At 31.8% G+C, this 23,797-nt stretch overlaps 1 protein-coding gene across 5 annotated transcripts in view; it reads left to right on the top strand.

Moving 5' to 3' along the window:
- The window catches only part of LOC119607613 (transforming acidic coiled-coil-containing protein 1-like), a 73,490-nt gene that overhangs the window by 15,933 nt on the left and 33,760 nt on the right, over positions 1–23,797 (top strand). For 2 of the 5 annotated variants that reach the window (XM_037961601.1, XM_037961603.1), the window contains exons 1-5: positions 3,246–4,164; positions 16,795–17,074; positions 17,151–17,216; positions 20,537–20,602; positions 20,682–23,312. In XM_037961601.1, the coding sequence (XP_037817529.1) occupies positions 3,607–4,164; positions 16,795–17,074; positions 17,151–17,216; positions 20,537–20,602; positions 20,682–23,312 (3,601 nt within the window). In that variant the 5' untranslated portion in view covers positions 3,246–3,606. Of the gene's footprint in view, positions 1–3,245; positions 4,165–16,794; positions 17,075–17,150; positions 17,217–20,536; positions 20,603–20,681; positions 23,313–23,797 lie in introns of those variants that run through there. The other 3 variants (XM_037961602.1, XM_037961600.1, XM_037961604.1) reach the window with 3 other exon arrangements.

A 23,797-nucleotide genomic window follows, 5' to 3' on the forward strand; every position in this document is an offset into this window, starting at 1 on the left:
ATGTAACAAACAGCTGATCAATTTGTCCCGAATATCTACGATCATGATCATACTACATCTTTAGGCAATCGCTGATATGTTTTGGTTTGTTAAAATTCTCTGAATAAGATTCCAAAACATTAGAATCTTCTTGAGAATAAGTTTATTAGTGGAAGTGTTCCCAACCGATCACTTCAACTTTTATTATAATTCACCAAGAATCAAGTGATCCCGAAAACCTATGATCAATGGTTTGTTTAATGTCTCTGGATGAGATTCCATAATAACAGAATCTATTTAGTTAATGGAAGAGCTCCAAACCGCTGATTAAGCGAAACTTTTATTATATGTCAGCAAGAATCAAGTGATCGCGAATATCTATGATCTGGATCGTATTAAATCATTAGGCAATCTTTGTTATATTTCACAATAATCACAATCACAATCTTTTAGCGAATAAGTTTATTAATGGAAGAGTTCTCGACCGATCGCTGTAAACTGGTAATTAAGCGAAACTTTTATTAGAGTTCAGTAGCAATCATGTGATCCGGAATATCTATGATCAGGATTGTATTAAATCTTTTGGCAATCGTTGTTATATTATCACATATACATATTGACTTAATTCGATCCCCCGGGGGCAAGTTACCTTGGTGAAATGCAATATCCCGGGGAAAAGAGGTGTAACCAATACCTCTAGTCTATCGGCCTTTCCTTGGAATGATTTGACATGGGGTCTAACCAGAGCACCGCAGTATTTGTCCTGGCTAGGCAATTGCTTGAGGTTCCTTCGGGATCCACGTAGTGGCTGTGGTTTAAACCCAAATTCGCGGAGAGAGAATGTTGGTTTAAGGACTGATATATCCAAATGTCACTGGCTGATGTGACAGAGCAACTTATGCTGTATTCCTGAAACCGTTGAGAATCTCTTACTTTTCGAGTAGTAGGACGCCAGTATAGGTTGGGGAATTCTCAGGTTGACACTTGGTAGATCGTTCTTTATGATCTGAGAATGGAACTGATGTAATTGGTGAACGATCGGGAAAGAATCCTCTGCCCGACAGGAGACTAGTACTGATTTAGTAGACCTTTTACTTCAGGGAAATTCTAGGTACTGTTGCCATCTCAACAGGATGCATATTGTTTCATGCTACGCAACTTATGGTTGAGGCCTTCTACTCAACTTGTCGGGGCAATTATTGCGTTCGAATTGACTTTGGAAATTCCTACATCTCTAGGTGCTGTTGCCGAAACAACTGAGCCATATCAGTAGTGTAGTAGGTTAAGGAATGCACTGGAATGGATCATTAGTTGATAGGGATTGTATTTTAAATAATACAATATTTCATGACATCCGGTATACCGGAAGATTGATTTCACCTGATGTTGTGGTAGTCTCACCATCTATTGGCTTAAGACCAGTGATTGCTTTTTCCTTATCGGGGTTTGCATTAGGATTGATCCCATACTACCTGTCATTCCGCAACGGAGCTACTATGGCAAGAGATTAGATACTCGAGTTATCTTCAGCAAAGTGCTTGTACATGGACCTGCACAGGGCGCGTGGTAGACCGTCTTAAGTCTACCCAGTGGATGATAGAAAAGCAAAAGTGGATCCTGTTCTTCCTGGTTAGATAGGCCTGACACTTACCTAGAAATTTGAAATGGATGTACCCTAGAGAAGGACAGCAGTAAAGAAGATCAATTGATTCCTCTTTGTTTTGACAATTTGTGAACTTATTATAAGTTAAACCATTGCGGGTTTGGGTCCGGCTGAGGTGGTTCGTATTAACTTCAGTATTCAAGTATTTGCCATATCTTCGTAGTTATGAGGCAGGTTGGTACGTTTCTCCATCTTGCGTAAAAAGTTTATAGAACTTCTGTTTAGGTATATTCCCCAAAAAAAAAGTATTTTTCCACATTGGACTTTGAACTTCCTGTTTTTGCTAATTCATTAGTTATACAATTACCTATTGAGTCCCCCTGTCTACGTACCCTCAAGAGTACGTTTGTTGAATGTTGCGCCAGATTATTTAAGGATTAATCTTGATGTAGTGCTACACTTGTTAGGATTTTGTTATGGTTAAGGTTTTGAATATCTTTTACGGTATAGTGTAATACCAAAGCCGATTTGCTGCACCATTTATCACCGATGTTGCAACCTGAAATATCTTTCAGCTATTCTGAAACCTAAAAGTTATTTTTATCCCAAATTTCGGGATAAAAAATAACTCGCTCTATGCATTTAGTACGGTCCTCCGTATACACTTCTTCTTCAGTTTTCTGATATAATGAAATCGAAGTTTCTCTGAAAGATGTGGTTTGGGTGTGTAGTATATATACTTAGCGAAGATCTCGATAGATTTCAAATTCAGACAAATAGACAACAGATTTCAAATTCTGGCAAATTTGAGGAATTATGTGATGATTCTTCTTATGTGATTCGATTATATTTTGTATTATTCTCTTTATTTCCCTAATTGATTTAAACAATCCCTAAACACTCGCATGTGTATTCGAATAATCAGTTAACCTTTCAACACTAGATTTTAAAAAAAAGTGATCATAAATAAAACCAGAACACAATTTTATTTTCTGACACCCAACAAAACATTTTGTTTTATTTTATTCTACCCAAAAAAAACCAAAATCAAAAACAAAAGAAAATCGGAAAAAAACAAAGACAAATTGCATAAGTACAGAAACAGGCAACATCATTCATAGAAGACTACAGCAGCCGACATACAACTAGACACAACGAGATCAAGAGCAAACTAAACGAAAGTAGACTGACTATTAATTCCCCACGAATGGGGCACATAAATAAAAAACAACAAAAACTATTAGAAATTTTGTATTTTTCAAATAGAAAAAAAATTTAACAAAAAACACATCTCGTGTGAGAAAATTTTCAAAAACACTTGAAAGTAAAAAAAAGAAAAAACAAAATTTAAACAAATTTTTCAAAAAACAGAAAATAAAAAAAATTTGAAAAATTAAATGCTGCTGCCAGCTTCCCCTGTAGTACAATTTAGTTTAACACAAATGGCGTGAAATCATACAAGCGGTGCGCGGATTGTTTTTAAACAAAATAAATTAAATTAAAATTATTAGAAAATTTTAAAAATTAAAAGAAAAACAACACACAAACAAAATAGAAATTTTGACAAAAAAAAAAAGAAAGAATTTAAAAATTAAGAAATCAAAATAAAAATAAATTTCAAAAATCAATTAGAAAATTAAAACAAAAGTTGTCATTTTAAGGCGTTTAGTTTTTTTTTTTTTCTTATAAAGATCATTGGCGATCAGTGGCATTAATTTAAAATTAATCAAAAAAGAAAAGAAAGAAAATAAAATAAAGGCAGAAGAAATAAAACGTGTGAACCGTAAAATAATTACGTGATTTTTCTGTCTCAGTGATTAAACTAAACGAAAAAAAAATAAAACAAATAAAATATTTAAAAAAACGAAATTTGAAATTTGATTTTAAACAAATCGAAATCAATAAACCGTAAAAAAAGAAGAATTAATTAACAGCAGTAACACCTTTTAAAATCTTCAACAAGTTTCCTCATTTTTTTTTAAATAAAACCCCCCAAAAAAAACAAAAAATAATAATTTTGCAAAATGGATTTCATATCGAATTTAATAAAAAGACCCATTAGTTTAGTTATAAACGAAACGTCAAACACAATGGATAAATATTCAAACTCCGACTCCTTGCCTAATGCAAACGCCAGTGAGCTAAACAATCAAAAGGATTCTAACACAACAACAACAACTTCAGCTAATGGTGAACAACAATCAAATCTTGAAAACAACAATAAATATTCTCCCAACATGTCCTCCTCTCTAAATGGTAGTGATCATATGACTGATTTTATTGGTGTACCCGATGAATATCTTGATGAATTTAAAGATATTTTACCACCACCACCTTTAAATCTACAACATACCGATTGTTTAACACAATCACTTTTGGATTTGGATAATACACGGCCCCTATCCATAACACCACCACCACCACCACATCCCTCACAATTAGAACCGGAAGAAATGCTAACATCTTCTATGAAAGCCTCACAAACGATTGATGAACTATTATCGCATATCAATGATAATCTTCAACAAGCTGGTCTTAATGATGAGGTATTGGCCATTGCTTCGCCATCTAATAAATCAGAGGTAAATCGTAATTCAAAATTGTCCTCCAAATGGTCCGAATTTTGAAAATTTAAGTGAATCATTGAAATTTTCTTTAAATGAATTTAAATTTAAGAAAAATACTAAGAAAAGTTACAGATTTTTTTGGTTCGAAGAGATTTGTGACAGATTTTTCTTTAGGAAAATATTTTTTGGAAAATTTTCTTAACAAACTTTGGGTCTAATTTTCCTTTAGAAACATTTGTGACAAATTTTTCTATAGAAAAATTTAAAAGATTTTTCTTTGGGAAAATATGTGACAGATTTTTCTTTAAAACAAATTTGTGACAGATTTTTCTTTAGAAGAATTTGTGACAGATTTCCATTCAGGAACATTTTGTAACTGATTTTTCTTTGGAAAAGTGTGTGACAGATATTTCTTTAGAAAAATTGGATTTGTAACAGAGTTTTTCCTTTAGAAACATTTTGTAACAGTTTTAACCTTTTAAAATATTTGTGACCGATTTTTCTTAAGAACAATTTGTGACAGATTTACCTTTAGAAACATTTTGTGAGAGATTTCACTCTAGAAAAATAAAATTTGTGTCAGATTTTTCTTTTACAAATTCTAAACCATTTTTTATATATAATATAAATATGTGACAGATTTGTCATTAGAACAAATTTGTGACAGATTCTTCTTAAGAACAAATATGTGACAGATTGTTTTAGAACAATTTCGGACAGATTTGTCATTTGAAGCTTTATATAACTTATTTACTTTGGAGAAGCATATAACAGATATTTTTTTTAGAAAGATTTAAATTGTGACACATTTTTCTTTAAAACAAATTTAAACAATTTTTTCTTTAGGAAAAATTTGTGACAGAATTTTCTTTAGAACAAATTTGTGACAGAATTTTCTTTGGAACAAATTTGTGACAGATTTTTATATCAAAAAATTTAAACCGTCTTTTCTTTAGAATAAATTTGTGACAATTTGTCTTTAGAACAAATTTCTGACAGATTTTTCTTAAGAACAAATTTGTATCTTATTTTTCTTTAAAATAATTTGTGAAACATTTTCCTTTAAAATTTTTTAACAGTCTTTTCTTTAGAACAAAATTGTGACATAATTTTCTTTCAAACAAATTTGTGACAGAATTTTCTTTGTGACAGATTTGCCTTTACAAACATGACAGATTTTTCTTTAGAAAAATTAAATTTATACAAATTTTTCTTTAAAATATTGTAAACTTTCTTTTACATTAAATATGTGACAGATTTATCATAAGAAAAAATTTTGACATATTTTTATTTGCAACATATTTGTGATAGTTTTTTCTTTTAAAAATTTTAAATCGTCTTTTTTTTAGATTAGATTTGTGACTGATTTGTCATAAGAACAAATTTGTGACAGATTTTTCTTAAGAACAAAATTTGTGACTTATTTTTCTTTAAAATAATTTGTGACAAATTTTCCTTTGGAAACTCTAAAAATATGTTAAACATCTTTTATTTAGAACAAATTTGTGACAGTCTTTTCTTTAGAACAAATATGTGACAGATTTGTCATTAGAATAAATTTGTGTCAGATTTTCCTATAAAAACATGTTTAAAAGATTTCTATATTATAAAATGATTGACAGATATTGTTTGATAAAAACTAAATTTGTGACAGATTTTTATTTTAACATTTTTAAACCGTCTTTTCTTTAGATTAATTTTGTGACTGATTTGGCATTAGAACAAATTTGTGATAGATTTTTCTTAAGAACAAAATTTGTGATAGATTTTTCTTTAAAATAATTTGTGACAAATTTTCCTTTAGAAATTTAAAAAAACAGTCTTTTCTTTAAAACAAATTTGTGACAGAATTTCTTTGGAACAAATTTGTGACAGACTTAACTTTGGAAACATTTTATTACAGATTTTTCTTTAGAAAAATTAAATTTGTGATTGATTTTTCTTTTAAAAATTTTAAACCTTCAATTCTTTAGATCATGTTTGTGACAGATTTGTCATTAGAATAAATTTATGACAGATTTGTCATTAGAACAAATTTGTGTCAGATTTTCGTTTAAAAACATTTTTTAACAGATTTTTCTTTTAAAAAAATGAGTGACAGATAATTCTTTATAAAAATTTAATTTGTGACTATTTAAAACAAAAAAAGTTACCAGAAAATTTTCTTTTAAAAAACGTGACATATTTTTCATTAGAAAAAATTTGTGATGGTATTTTTTTTAAAACAATTTGAGACAAATTTTTCTTTCGAAAAATAGAAATGTTGACAGAATTTTCTTTACAAAAATTGAATTTGTGACAGATTTAAATTTTTTTAACAGTTTTTTTTTTAAGTTTTGTTTCAAAAGATTTATGACAAATTTTCTTACAATTTAGAACAATTTATTAAACAATATTAAGATTTTTCTATATAAAAAACTTGTGACAGTTTTATTTTTAGAAAATATTTGTGACAGTTGTTTCTTCAAAAAAATTTTAAAAGATTTTTCTTTAGAAAGAAATTGTTACAGATTTTTCTTTTCAGAGAATTTTTTAGAACAATTTGATAGAATTTTTTTTCGGAACAAATTGAGATAGATTTTTCAATAGAAGAATTTAGGTTAAGAATCGGAGAAATATGTATAGCCAGGACGTAATGATGTCTTTTGGACTCTGCATTAAACAGAAAATTTGGGCAGAATAACCGATTTATTAGAGGATCGTCCAATGGTCCAATAATAGAAACTCAGTATCCTGGACATAGTTCCTTAGTATTTTTCAATCAAAATTACTGAGGAAAATGCCATCGGTCCAAAGATATTTGGATAAAATTTCGCAGAAACAATTCCAGTACCCACCACTTCATTATTCCAAGTGGCCGTACAGGATTATTTCGCCCATGTTCTTAATTCAGCTCTCTTTACACCGAATGGGTTGTCTTTCGTCAGGTCAACTTTCTCAAGACCCCTTTTCTTTATAGCAGGTACACACGTTCTTTAATTGCTGATAATACTCGAGTTGCTTGAGGCCCTTAAGAACTTACCACTGGACTATTATACTTCTTTCAGTAATACAGTCTTTGATGCAACCTTATCGTCCTATTCTGGCTGTTGAAAAATATGTTAATCTATGTTGGCCCCATATTCAATTCAATCCATTTTTTCACATTCCGTGATAGTGCGGCCTTCAGCCTGAAAGATTGTATTGTGATTAGAAAGACGGTTTTCGGGGTTTCAATATAGATCCCCAGACCCGTTTTGTTTTCCAGTTTAAAGACATTCGTGTAACAATAGATTCTTGCAGATGTTTGCTCTAATGGTCCGCTTAATTATGATCGAAGTCTTAAAATCCCTATTCGATCAGAGGTCCGCTAAGAGTTGGAACTGAAAGTTTTTAAAGTGTTTCCGAAAAAATGTTTCGAGTGTCTTACAAATGTATGAAAACATTTAATAGGAAATTTGTTTTTGTAACATGAACCGATAGAAATTGATATATATGTATATATGGAGGTTCTTGAGATTATATAAATTCCTTAAGGGTTACTTGAAGCAAAAAATCCATTTTAGTTTCATATCAAGGATTGCGCCTAAGTATTCAATACAACCATTCACTGATATCGTCATGTCCAAGATCAGGACCTGGATAAATGCTAAGAAACAGGAAAGTTTCTTAGGACTCTTGATTTATATATTGCTAATATTTTAACCAAATTGTGTAAATTCTAATTTTCTTATCCTATTTCTTTTACTTTTTTTCTTGCAATTTCTCATTCGCCCTATTGACCATGGTTTTTCTTATTTTATTATTTCTTTATCGTCGCTGTTTTTAATTTTTTTTTTTAATTTTCTATATGTTAATTTTCGCACACAATTGTCACTTTCAATTAAATTTGAAATTGTGTAAAATATATGTACATATGCAAAATTAACAAAATAAAAATGTCTTGATATATTTGTGGTTTTCTTTTTCTTAAGTAGTCAGTTTTTTTTTGCGTTGTTCTTAATATTTGTATGTTTTTATTCTTATATTCATACTCAATAATTATAAGTGCGGAATAAATTTTAAAATAAAGAAAAAAGAAAACAAAACATTTGTTTACAAATCTTTTTTAAAAAAAGGTTGTCAATAACAAAGAAATTTAGGCTAAAGTGAAAAAATTTAATTAACATTAAAGGTATTGGTTTGAAAATAATTGAAGCATAACATGTTTTTTTAATTTATAAGAAAACTACTAAAAATCTCTGTTAATTATTGTTAAACATTACGTATTTAGTAGCTTTTAAATTCTTTTAAAATGATATCACTTATTATTACACACAATTGTCAAGCTGGAATTCTAACTTCTTAAAATTGTGTTAATTATATTAAATTGTCATAAGAAGCCATAAAAAAGTACATATTATTTTAAGAAAAACGTTTGCATTCAATTGTAAAATATTTATTACTCACCTCATTAGCACTTTAGGTTCACAGAGTATTTCAAAAAGTTTTAATTTTAAACAAGTAAGAGATCTATATTCGGCTACGCGGAATCTTATATACCCTTTACCATGATGTGGTAAAAAAAAGCAGTCATAGTACGAATTTTATTACAAAAAAATCTAAAAATACCAATTGTAAAACGAAAAAGTACCAAAAAGTCCCCTTTTTATAAGTTCTCATTTACTCCGGCCTCTACATACTTAATTTCATGTTTCTAGGTTCAATATTATAGAAAATTCAAAAAGTTCCTTTTGAAGAACGAAAAAGTACCAAAATGTCCCCTTTTATAGGTTCTCATTTAGTCCGGTCTCTACATACTTAGTTTCATGTTTCTAGGTTTAATATTTTAGAAAATTCAAAAAGTACCTTTTGAAGAACGAAAAAGTACCAAATAGTTCCATTTTATAGGTTCTCATTTACTCCGGCCTCTACGTGCTTCATTTTATGTTTCTATGTTCAATATTATAGAAATTTCAAAAAGTACCTTTTAAAGAACGAAAATGTACCAAAATGTCCCCTTTTATAGGTTCCCAATTTCTCCGGGCTCTACATACTTAATTTCTTGTTTGTAAGTTCAATATTATAGATAATTAAAAAAGTACCTTTTAAAGAACGAAAAAGTACCAAATAGTTTCCTTTTATAGGTTCCCACTTACTCCGGCCTCTACGTGCTTAATTTCATGTTTGTAGGTTCAATATTTTAGAAAATTAAAAAAGTACCTTTTGAAGAACGAAAAAGTACCAAATAGTTCCATTTTATAGATGCTCACTTACTCCGGCCTCAATATTATAGATATTTCAAAAAGTACCTTTTGAAGAGCGAAAAAGTACCAAAAAGTCCACTTTTATAGGTTCTCACTTGCTCCGAGCTCTACATACTTAATTTCTTGTTTGTAGGTTCAATATTATAAAAAAAACTCAAAAAGTACCTTTTGAAGAACGAAAAAGTACAAAAAAGTTCCTTTTTAATGAGCATCAATATCTTTAACTCCAGGCTCTACATTTCTTAATTTCATGTTTCTAGGATCAATATTATTAAAAACTCAAAAAGTACCAGCAAAAAAACGAAAAAGTCCAAAAAATAGTACTTTGTACAAAAGTTCCAAGTAATACCCGTAGTGTTACTAAATCTAACAATTTCTTAATTTTTATAAAAATTGGCTCAATGAGTTTGAACAAAATCAAATTCGCCATTTTCCCTCTTTTGGTACTTTTTGTCTCCCTATTGACGTAATCAACATTTTATTCCAAAAAATTGCAATATCGTAGTGGGAGCTTAACATGTACGAGTCAAATACATAGGAAACAATATTTTAAGAAAAAAGTACCAAAAAATGTACAATATTCATCCCTTAAACGTCCGAATATCCAAAAAGTACTTAATTCGTTTTTTTTTTTAATTTTAAGTTGTAAAGGAGTCATATTTTCACTAGTTTAGAACATACATGGGGTCCATAAAAGTACCAAAATACAGTTTTTACCCGTTTATTTCCTAAAGGGCTCGAATTTGATAAAAGTACGATAGTAGGCTTTAAGCTGTTTTTGTATCTTTTCTAGTTTAAGTAAAGATGAAGGTAACGAATTTACACGTTTCTTAACTAGACACATTATCTTTTCCGACATCTACTGGATAACTACAGATACAACAGAGTCCTAAATGAACACTTCCTGCGATCTTGGAAGTATTCAAGGTCTGACCTAGAACAATTAAAACTTGAGTGGTGTAGTTTTTTCCAACGAATTGCTCAATGCTTTTACTATTATTAAAGTCCTCTCGACACAATATATTTGTAGTCTTCTGTTTAAGTCCGATTGAGTTGTCACAGTTTCTCCAGCATACGCAAATCTCGTCGGGGAACCTCCAAATTCTACGACATTTATCGAACTTTATTTCATTTCCAATCGAAATAGTTCCACTACAATCTTGAAAAGATTGATCTCAAACCAGCAAAAGGATTGAAACCGTGAGATCTAAGTGACAATGACGTTTAACGCTCTCTCTCACTAGTAGAGAGAGAGCGAAATAGAACGAAAATATTTAAGAATATCCTATCCCAAAATATAAAGTTGAAACATGTCGATTACAAAATCTAGCTATTGATATATAGGATATTTCATTCCCTTGTGAGAGTTAGTTAAGGATAGGAAATACCCTTTACAACATTTCCTTATCACTACTCTCAACTCTATGCAGTAACTGTGCTTTTTAATAAAATTTAATTTAACGTTTAACTCTACTATAATTAAATAAAAATTCAAATAAATCTCTAACTAACGCCGCCACAATATTCCATTTATATTTAATGTTATTATTAAAAACTAAACGGCCGTGTACAAAACGAGCACAAACAGAAAAAACGAACTTTTAACCATGAATAGAAAATTGCAAAAAAAAAAAAAAAAAAGTAAAAATTAAAAGAACAAATTTCTATGGAAAACAACTACCAGTATGTAAATAATTGTAGGCAGCAATGCTGATTGTAGTTTCTGCCATTTGATGGTGAAAGACTTTGTATTTATGGATTTTTAGAAATGATTTAACAGACACAGAACAACAACAAAAGCAAAATAGTTGGTTAAGAATTTAAATTAAAGAAAACTTTAAATACTTTTTTGAAAATTTTATGACACCAAAGACTAGACTATAGACTAGACTATAGACAAGACTATAGACTAGACTATAGACTAGACTATAGACTAGACAATAGACTAGACTATAAACTAGACTATAGACTAGACTATAGACTAGACTATAGACTAGACTATAAACTAGACTATAGACTAGACTATAGACTAGACTATAGACTAGATTGTAGATTATACTATAGACTGGACTATAGACTAGACTATAGACTAGACTATAGACTAGACTATAGACTAGACTATAGACTAGACTATAGACTAGACTATAGACTAGACTATAGACTAGACTATAGACTAGACTATAGACTAGACTATAGACTAGACTATAGACTAGACTATAGACTAGACTATAGACTAGACTATAGACTAGACTATAGACTAGACTATAGACTAGACTATAGACTAGACTAGACTAGACTATAGACTAGACTATAGACTAGACTATAGACTAGACTATAGACTAGACTATAGACTATACTATAGACTAGACTATAGACTAGACTATAGACTAGACTATAGACTAGACTATAGACTAGACTATAGACTAGACTATAGACTAGACTATAGACTAGACTATAGATTAGACTATAGACTAGATTATAAACTAGACTATAGACTAGACTGTAGACTAGACCATAGACTAGTCTATACACTAGACTATAGACGAGACTAGATACTAGACTATAGACTAGACTATAGACTAGATTATAGATTATACTATAGACTGGACTATAGACTAAACTATAGACTAGATTATACTATAGACTAGACTATAGACTAGACTATAGACTAGACTATAGACTAGACTATAGACTAGACTATAGACTAGACTATAGACTAGACTATAGACTAGACTATAGACTAGACTATAGACTAGACTATAGACTAGACTATAGACTAGACTATAGACTAGACTATAGACTAGACTATAGACTAGACTATAGACTAGACTATAGACTAGACTATAGACTAGACTATAGACTAGACTATAGACTAGACTATAGACTAGACTATAGACTAGACTATAGACTAGTCTATAGACTAGACATAGACTAGACTAAAGACTAGACTATAGACTAGACTAGATTATAGACTAGACTATAGACTAGACTATAGACTAGACTATAGACTAGACTATAGACTGGACTATAGACTAGACTATAGACTAGACTATAGACTAGACTATAAACTAGACTATAGACTAGACTATAGACTAGACCAACGGTTCCCAAATGGGGGTCCGCGGACCCCTAGTGGTCCGTAGTAAAATCCTAGGGGGTCCGCGAAGACGAACGAAAAAAACCATGAATAAACAATATTCTGCTTTTATATGTATGTACAAAATATCTCCAATTTTTGTGCAATAATCCCAAATTTTTTGTGACTTTTGAATTTTATTTTTCGATTGTTTATCAGGAAGAAGCTAGAGCCTACAAACTTATTGTATAACTTTTATAAAGTAAAGTACTGCGTGATTTGTAATTTTTATTTCCTGTATATGTACTGAAATAATGGTTTTTATTTCAGACAAATAATACTCTGCCTTACAATTAAATTAGGGATACTGGTATTCCGGAGTATGAAGTTCAATTCAAAGACAAGCTTATTACAGATTTAAGTTTATCAAATTGTAAGCAAAAGTGTTCTCATTTGAAATGACTAAAATTATATATTTCCAAAACAGATCCGACAAAATTCGTTGGTATTTTAAAATTCAAATTTAAGTTCCAAATTCACAGTACATACTTTAACAAAGAGTTCAAATCATATATTATGCGGATAACTCATTCCGCAACAACATAGAAGAAGTCCAACTTTCTTATATTATTTTCCCGAAAACTTAGCTCACTTAATCAGTTCACCCTTTGCAATCGCAACAAATTTTTGAAACGTGACTCCTTAAGCACATGTGACAATATTTGATAAAGAAACCTTTTCGCTACCTTGAAGAAAAATGAACATGAAAGATCTCACGAACATAAAATTAAACATCATGTTAACATATCAATAAAGAAGTCATTCTATCTTCAAAACATGCAATTGAAAACCTATCTGAAATATTATATATTCTCAATGTACGGGAATATTTTATAGATATGACATCTCTACATTTATTAGACCTAGGGATTAATGAACTAGGTCAATTTTCGGATGGACAATTATTTAGAACAATAAGATATCAAAATATGTATGGGGGTCCGCGAAATTAAATAAGTTCTCCAAGGGGTCCGCGAAGTAAAAATCTGTGGGAACCGCTGGACTAGACTATAAACTAGACTAGACTATAAACTAGACTATAGACTAGACTATAGACTAGACTATAGACTAGACTATAGACTAGACTGTAGACTAGACTAGACTATAGACTAGACTATAGACTAGACTATAGACTAGACTATAGACTAGACTATAGACTAGACAATAGACTAGACAATAGACTAGACTATAAACTAGACTATAGACTAGACTATAGACTAGACTATAGACTAGACTATAAACTAGACTATAGACTAGACTATAGACTAGACTATAGACTAGACTATAGACTAGACTATAGACTAGACTATAGACTAGACTATAGACTAGACTAAAGACTAGACTATAGACTAGACTAGATTATAGACTAGACTATAGTCTAGACTATAGACTAGACTATAGACTAGACTATAGACTGGACTATAGACTAGACTATAGACTAGACTATAAACTAGACTATAGACTAGACTATAGACTAGACTATAAACTAGACTAGACTATAGACTAGACAATAGACTAGACAATAGACTAGACTATAAACTAGACTATAGACTAGACTATAGACTAGACTATAGACTAGACTATAGACTAGACTATAGACTAGACTATAGACTAGACTATAGACTAGACAATAGACTAGACAATAGACTAGACTATAAACTAGACTATAGACTAGACTATAGACTAGACTATAGACTAGACTATAGACTAGACTATAAACTAGACTATAGACTAGACTATAGACTAGACTATAGACTAGACTATAGACTAGACTATAGACTAGACTATAGACAAGACTAGACCATAGACTAGACTATAGACTAGACTATAGACTAGACTATAGACTAGACTATAGACTAGACTATAGACCATAGCAGAAATATAGAAGGTAGTGTCAATCTCTCATTATTTTTTTAAATTCTCTATCTGACATGCTTAAGGATTTTGAAGTTTTCGTTAAATTAGTGATACCATATACAGTTTAATTTTTCCCTTTTTATAATGAAATTTCTATATATGCTTTGAAGTTTATGTAAAAAATTTATAAAAATAATTTCAATTCAGTTAGAAAATATTATAAAAATAGCTCTTTTGAATAAAATCACATTTATATTAAAATCTTTGTAAACTAATTTGTAAAATTAATTAGAGAATAAATATGAGCTGCATTTTCCCGAACTGCGAAAATACGAAATACTTCTGCAAAAATTCCAATGTAAGTTTTTTTAAAGTCCCTATATTACCGGGTAAACGCCAACAGTGGCTTGAAAGATGCAAAAATAGAAATGCTATCCCAATAACTACCAGGTATGTAAATGCGTTGGTTTAGTATACACTAGAATGTGATGAGTTTTGTAATATCTATCTTAAAAATACAACTTATTAAGCAAAATCTGACATATTTATTATTTATAAGTTTGTAGAGGAAATCAGTAATTTAATTAACATCCTTTAATATAACACACATTTTATTTAGATAAATTAACTACACATTTTTTGTAAAATATTTCTTGAAATCCATTATTATTTTTAACATGTGGCAACTCTGTATATAAAGTTTAAAATAAGGAAAACGTCAAAAAACCTTATTTAAATTTAATTTTTTTGATTGAGACTACCTTCTATATTTCTGCTATGCTATAGACTAGACTATAGACTAGACTATAGACTAGACTATAGACTAGACTAGACTATAGACTAGACTATAGACTAGACTATAGACTAGACTATAGACTAGACTATAGACTAGACTATAGACTAGACTATAGACTAGACTATAGACTAGACTATAGACTAGACTATAGACTAGACTATAGACTAGACTATAGACTAGACTATAGACTAGACTATAGACTAGACTATAGACTAGACTATAGACTAGACTATAGACTAGACTATAGACTAGACTATAGACTAGACTATAGACTAGACTATAGACTAGACTATAGACTAGACTATAGACTAGACTATAGACTAGACTATAGACTAGACTATAGACTAGACTATAGACTAGACTATAGACTAGACTATAGACTAGACTATAGACTAGACTATAGACTAGACTATAGACTAGACTATAGACTAGACTATAGACTAGACTATAGACTAGACTATAGACTAGACTATAGACTAGACTATAGACTAGACTATAGACTAGACTATAGACTAGACTATAGACTAGACTATAGACTAGACTAGACTAGACTATAGACCTAACTATAGACTAGACTATAGACTAGAACTATAGACTAGACTATAAACTAGACTATAGACTAGACTATAGACTAGACTATTGACTAGACTAAAGACTAGACTATAGACTAAACTATAGACTGGGTTATAGATTATACAATAGACTATAGACTAGACTATAGACTAGACTTTAGACTTGACTATAGACCAGACTATGGACTAGATTATAGACTAGATTATAGACTAGATTATAGACTAGACTATAGACTAGACTATGGACTAGACTATAGGCTAGACTGTAGACTAGGCTAAACACTGGACACTAAACTAGATTATAGACAAGACTATAGACTATGCTATATACTAGACTATACTGTATACTAGACTATAGACTAGACTGCAGACTAGACTATAGACTTTTTCCTTTTTTAACTCTGGATCTTCAAATGGTATTTTGTTTAATTTCCTTTGCCTTCGCAAGTTTTAACCATATATCATTACATTAATCTTAAAATAATTCAACAAACCAGCCTCCTGCCATAAATTTCTTTAATAAATATACAAAATTTATTATTTTATCATTTCGTGTTAATCTTGTCATTCTTCCCAGCTGGTGTACCCAATTTTAATTAATATCATTTGATATTAAACATGTAAACAATTTCTTTTCTATTTTGGTGGCAGTTGCATGTTGACAGTAGGGGCCCTTTTATTTTGAATCTAGCAGACATTTGTAGTTATTTTTGCTATATTTATTTCTATTTAGTTTATAATAAATACAAACGAAAAAAAAACTTATTTTCATACCTCTCGTGTATGAATTTTTTAAATATTTTTTTTTTTTTCTTCATTACATTGTTTGCATGATTTGAAAAAAATACAAGATAATTTTCTTTTCATAAATTTGCAAGAAAATGTAATAAATTTGTGGTGTTTTTCTATATAAAGCAAAATTTTTAAACATGCAAACATTTTCTTTTAAACATGACATTGATTTTCCCAAAATAAGAAATGAATTCATTCATTATGTTTTAGTTTTTAGTTTATTAATTAAATTTCTATGTTTTTCTTTTTTCTATATGTTATTTACAGTTGAGTCCCTTATCTTCTAAAGCGGCTTTAAACAACTCAAAACTGTTAAATTCTTCTTCATCTGCCTCGAATATACAAATTAATTCCAATAAAACTCCCACAATGGCTGCTGGTACAGCCAGTACTAATACGGTTTTTGAAAATAATTCTTCAATACATAAATTTCATATTGATCCAGAATTGGAAACTGGTATATTCGATGACCATCAACAACACCAACAGGCGGCCAGAGATCAATTGAATAATTCTGGTGTTAATAAATCATCCAATAAGTTTGTGGGTAAGTTGAGTTGTTGTTAACTTTTTAAATTTTTTGTTCTTTATAAATTAATTTATTTGTATTTTTTCTTTAAAAGGTTTAACTGAATTTGATGAAGCTAAAATACCCGAATTACCAGGTGATTTAAATCCAAATATTGAAGGTAGGAAAGTTTGGAAAGATTTTTTAAATCTAGTTTGAAAATTTTTAATTAAAAAAGAGGTCGCAAGTAATTATCATTAACCATAGAAGAGTTTACTGCAGTAACATGATAAGTTATACAAGTTCAAAATTGATTTTCTGTTAATTTTATTACCTTATAAGGGGAATTTTTTAAGACCGATAGAACTTATGGAAGGGAATATACTCTGAGAATTCATCATGATTTGATGGACGTTTCAGCAACGCTACTAAATTATCTAAATAAAGGGTGCTGCAGCTTAAGTGTTTAATTTGTTCGACTATTAAGCATGACATGGTACTGGCGACCTTGGTTTAATCTCCAGCCACTCTCCAAAAAACTTAAATTTCTGATAATTATTAAGTTTCTATTAAAATTATTAACTTACTGCAGCAGTCCTTTGAAAATTAGTTTGATAAGACAGCCGGAAGCGACGGTTGAGCAACGCTACCTAACTATCCAAATATATAATGTTCTAGCTTAATTAGTTAAAGTATTTGACTACTAAGAATGACATGGTAATCGTGTTGTAGCTTAATTAGTTAAAGTATTTGACTACTAAGAATGACATGGTAATCGCGAACATGGTTCGATCTCCAGCAGCTCTTCAAACAACATCAATTTTTGATATTTTTATTAGTTACTGTCATCATCGAACCGTATTTCTTCGAAAATGAATCTGACCTCGTAGGAGATCACTCCGGCACCATAATAGTTGCTCCATAAGCTGCAAGATTCCTCTGGACTTCTCTTCATGTACCTACAAAGCTACTGCAGCCCAAAAATCCAAGGCGTTTCAAAAACGATGGATCATAACCCTGATTCCCAATGCTGTACCCATCACAAGTTCAGTGACTGTATCCTTCTGTCCTTAAGATGTATCATCCCCTACCAAGTCCGGCAATCAGCAACCAACAACTCGGCACAAAAAACCCACCAAACGGGAGGCAACTACAAGTTGTTGGGCTTCAAAAAGCTTCCCTACAGTAAGCCATGGCTCATATCGCTCAATCTGAAGTGGCAACGGAAGAGGCGCCTAAACGTTAGTGTTCAAAGGAAAAGGCAGTAACTGTAAGCCGGCAGTTAGAAACAAAACAACCCAAACAAATGCGTTCTTTCAGCGAGATTGCCAAAGACAACCTCATTCGATCCGCCATTGACCTAAACAAGGTTGATGGATCTATATCCCAGTTTAACTGCGATGTAGTGAAACAAAAACGTATGGGAGTGTTTTTTACAAGTTCTCAAAGAGAACCCCGGCACTCCTTCTCAATTCGATGAATCTGGATAGTTACAGGGTCACATTATGCCGACGAACGCTGCTCAAGTCTATCATTGCATTTACTTATCAAGTTCTATCGGTTTAATAAAACACCCTAATTCTCATCCAATCCAATGGATGGATCCAATTTGAATCACATTTTAAGATTTTTTGTGACATATCCTGTTACTGCTGTTAGACTTCGATACGTTTACCATTCCATCACTATTAACGGATTTAGCCCTTCATACGATCACCATCCATTCTTTCACCATTAAGGGCTATTTAAAATCGTGTTTAACAAAGATCATTAAGCACACAATGTGATTAACAACAATTTTAACTAACACTGTGCTTAACAACAACTAAATACTTATTTCCACCTTTCACTGCGTGTTTAGCTCCTCAAGTCATGCTATTACGAAGTTGACAGGCTGGGTTTTGAATACGAAACCTTGTTCACTAATAAAAAAATCTATTGTCTGTGGCTCAGGATAATTAGTCGCAGACTATTTTTGAATTAGCTCCAACTAATTCGTATGCAGTTGACAAATTGTCAAAGCTATAGAAACGGACTCCAAAGACTTTCACTTCGGAAGATTACCTACATTTGGGACATCACCTCATGTCACAACATCTAACAGATTCTATAGCTAGGTCGCAGGAGGAAACATCCTAACTTTGGATTACATACCTAAGAGTTCAGCAGAGATATATCAGGAAGAACCTTCAAAAAAGCGATGATAACATATCTCAAACTATTCCTTTAGATTTAAGTCAGATGCCCGATGTAGTAACCCGAAACCCGTGCCGATACCGATATAAAAATGTTCTCCAGACTCGTTGACGAGTTTCTTCCAAGCAGACCCTCTAGTGACCTGTAAAACAACACAATTGATACGGAATCATATCGATCTCGGGTCTGTTGTGACAGCTTATTTTGGTAGTCAAGCTGCTCATAGAGCTTTGGCCTGTCATTCGTTACATTCGCGCCTGATTGTACATTAAGGACATTATGAGACTGTTTACCGTTAGCTTGTTTGAGTGCCCGAGCCCTGCAATATGCTGGTAATGAGGTTGCGGATGAACAAGCAAGGTTCAAACCTTAATATTGTTGAGAGTGAAACTACCCATATATCATTATCACAGGTTGATATTCGAAAGAATCCGCGACATCATCAACTAGTCCTAAAATAGTAGAATGTAAAATATCAAACACCTTACGTTCAACACTTGACAGGGAAAGGAGAGTGAAAATGCAGAAGTTCGAGAGACGATCGAGCATATAATTTGTCACTGTCCTTGAATACAGAATCTCAAGTTCACCGATGATGAATTGTGTACTTTTGCGAGACTTAATTCACTCAGTCTACCATCTTTAACAGGATTTGGGTTTTATAGGGAGACTTAGATTCAGCCAGATTTCTTCTGGGAAAAGACTGAGTAAATCTTCTGGATCTAAACCCCTTGGAATTTGACTCGTTTATTTTTCTTCTTTCCTCTTTATTTAAGTTATTTTTTAAGTTTCTAGTGTTTTGTTTCTTTATCTTGGGATCTTCACTTTCTACGAAGAGAATCACAATGGACAGTATGGTATCCGAATGGAGTTGCACTTTTTTATGGTGCAAAACTCTTCTTAACCTAAGCCTATGTCCCCATAATCCCAACACCTCCTCCTCTGTTAACTTTGCAAGAAAATAAATCATAGAATTTCATCAACATCCTTTGAATCGATCCGTACATCCTTCGCTTCACAACCTCTATCCACAATCATAAAAATAGGAGCATCTTAACTTGATGCTCGCGATCATGCTGCTATTACTCTCTCAGACAAAGATCAATCAAACATTAAAGATTTAAAGGTGTTATCATTTCCATACTATCATAATAGCATTCCAAGCTTCTTGTGATATTCATAAGCTTTTCACTTTCATATGCCTTAACTTTTAGAGAAATTTTTTTGAAATATTAGAATAAGAAAATCTGAAAACAGATTCAAAGTTTATCTTTAACACTTCCCTCTTTATTCTCTTTATTTTAGAACAATATAATGTTACATTTGAAGAATGTTTTATACCCACATTAACTGCCCAACAAGGCACTAAAGGTTAGTCAAAAATTTCACATCTCTAGAACTAGACAAATATTTACCACCTTCCCTTTTTATCATTCTCTGTCTTAAACAGTACCCGATGAATTTATTGTGGATAAAACTCATCTTCTTTTACCCACTGAAACAGATGCGATTTCATCTGAAAATGAAACTTTTGCCGATTGCAATGATGAACGCGATCCTTTAGCCACCACCTTTGCCGAACAAGGACCATTGGATGCAACCACTGATTTGGAATCCTATCAAAGTGCCGTCAATAATAGTTTAAATACTAATCTTAATAATACCATGGAAAATATAGCCGATATAACCATGGAAGCTGAGGGACAACCTTTACAAAAACTTATACAAAATCAAGCATACGAAGAGATAACACACCAAGATATACCACAACAATTTGAAGCCATGGATACAGATGAACCCATGGATGTTGATATGAATGCTACTATGGAAATAATACACAACACCTCAAATAATATACAACATGTGGAACGGGTTTTGCAACATGCAGAAAATATTCTACAACATATCGAGGAGAAAAAACCTTTGGAAGATTTTAATAAAGAAAATGTTGAAGGTTTGTTGGAAAAACAAACGGAAACTTCCAAAATGACATTTGTGGTTAATACACCAGTGGAAAGTAATGCTGCACAACATTTAGAAATGGAACAATCGAAACATGAATTGTCTTTAAATAAAAGTGTAGAATTGCCTGTGAATAAGACGGTCAGTTCTGAATGTATAATTGAAACTGTTAACAAGGAAGTGAGTCAGGAGGATAATAAGGAATTGCAGCCAAAGAAAACTGAGGATACTGCAAGTAATCTTAATATAACCATGGATGCCATGAACACCAGCACTACTAGCAATTCATCGGCCAAATCAGCTGCATCTAAACAACTAAAGAAAACTGACACTTCGTTCGAACACAATTTAACCATTGATAACATGAACATCAGCTCTACCAGCAATTCTTCAGTTAAAGCAGCAGCTACAGCTCCCCAGGAGAATATCGACTCTTTAAATAATCACAATTTAACCATAGATTGCATGAACACCAGCACCACTAGCAATTCTTCAACCAAATCAACTGCTAAGGCTGATAATAAACCTGAAACTAAGTTAAATTTAACTTTGGGCTTAAGTACTTCCCAGAAAAGTGAAAAATCAGCACCCACCTCTCCTGCTTTTCCCATTAAACCAGCACAAAATACTGGTTTTCCCCGTTCACCCAAAGCTCAAAAAGAAAACCCCAAAGAGTCACCCTTTCTGGAAAAATCTGATTACTTTTCAAATCTACAAACTCAAACAACCACAGAAAAATCTCTTAATGATTTAAATGGTACCTATATCGAGTCATCGGTGGCAACTTCTGTGGCAAATAATTTGAATGGCACATTTGTGGAGCCTTACGCTGTGGATACTGCAATGCCAAAACCTCTGCATCAATTGGACACAAATACTGATGAATTGAAACATAAACGTCAAACTTTTTCCATTGAAACACTCAGTGAGGAGAAGACGGCTGAAGAAAAACGTCGTACATTTGCTGTTAGCACGACTGAGAGTACTGCATCTTCCCAACTTATGCAGTTTCCTTCTCTGGATAAACCTGATAATCAACGTCGCACTTTTGCTGTTAATGACACTGTCATTATGCCGCAAGAATCTCTGTCAGTCAGTGATAAAAATGAAATTAATGCGAGACGTACATTTAATGTGCCTTCTACGGAATTATCCCCAGAACCGACAGATCAAACTGCCATGGATACCAGTTTTGAACCCATGGAAGTTGATTATAGTGTGTCACAAAATACCACAATATCTATGACAGTAGATAAGGAGCAAAGATCACAGTCACCTCCTTTACCGGCCATGCAGCAAAGATCACAGTCACCTCCTTTGCCCAGCATGCAACAGAGGTCACAATCTCCTCCTCTGCCAACTCAACAACAAAGATCACAATCACCTCCTTTGCCCACCATGCAGCAAAGGTCACAATCTCCTCCTCTGCCTACTCAACAGAGATCACAATCCCCTTCTTTGCCCACCATGCAGCAAAGATCACAATCTCCTCCTCTGCCTACTCAACAACAGAGAACACAATCTCCTTGTCTGCCTACTATGCAGCAAAGATCACAATCTCCTCCTCTACCAACCATGCATCCAAGATCCCAATCTCCTCCTCTACCAACCATGCAACCGAGATCCCAATCTCCTCCCCTACCAACTTTACAACAAAACAAATCTAAAATGCCATCAACCTCACAACTACCCCCATTACCCACTGATCCACAAGTCATGAACATAAAAGAGGAACAAATATCACCACCACCTTTTGAATCAACTACCACATCCTTTACTTCACAACCACTCTCCACACTCATACAAAAAAGACCCTCCATACGGGATGCACGAGCTCGTGTTGCTGATATACTCTCAGCTAAAGAACAATCCAACATTAAAGTTAAAGATGAAAAAGATATTTTCGTAGAGAAATTTACACCTTCGCCCATAGAAGATATATTCACTGCTGTCTCAGCCACCTCAACAACTTTAACAAATTCTTCAGGATTTTCTGAATTTGATCAAACATCATCGTTATCTTCCACTTCTTTAATGAATCAAAATGAACAACTAACCCGATCACAACAGCAGCAACAGCAACAATTTCAAGATGAATTCAGTGGAAATAACAATAATCGTAAGTAGAAATTTTATGTTTAATTTAACTAAAAAAACTAATTTACTTTTAATTAATTTAAAAATCTAATATTTTTCTAAATATTTTATATACAAATTTAAACTTAACCTGTAATTATTCTACAAAGTGTTTTAACGCACCATAAGTGTCCATTTAAAAGTCCATATGTAAGTTAAGTATTTCCTTAAAATCCTCCCCTAACTGTTAGAATTTACATTCGCTGGAAAGTTTTACATATTACAGACTTTCGAAAAAAGTAATTAAATGTTTGTGACATGTTATTCTTTTACATATTTTAACATATTTAAACAAAGAACCAAAGTTCAGGGTCGCTCTCGCTATTTGCTAAATGTCTTTTAATTAAATTTTTGCCATTTGTTTAAATTGTTAAAGAAATTTTTAGTTTTAATGAATATAATTTTATAAGATAATTCTTTTTATAGTTGAAAGAATTCGTAAATAATCTATTTATTAAATATTAGAAT

The sequence above is a fragment of the Lucilia sericata genome, unplaced genomic scaffold (assembly GCF_015586225.1).
Source record: "Lucilia sericata isolate MDLA Ls3-8-SP2 unplaced genomic scaffold, ASM1558622v1 Contig000719F_arrow, whole genome shotgun sequence".
In the NCBI taxonomy this organism is placed as follows: Eukaryota; Metazoa; Arthropoda; class Insecta; order Diptera; family Calliphoridae; genus Lucilia; species Lucilia sericata.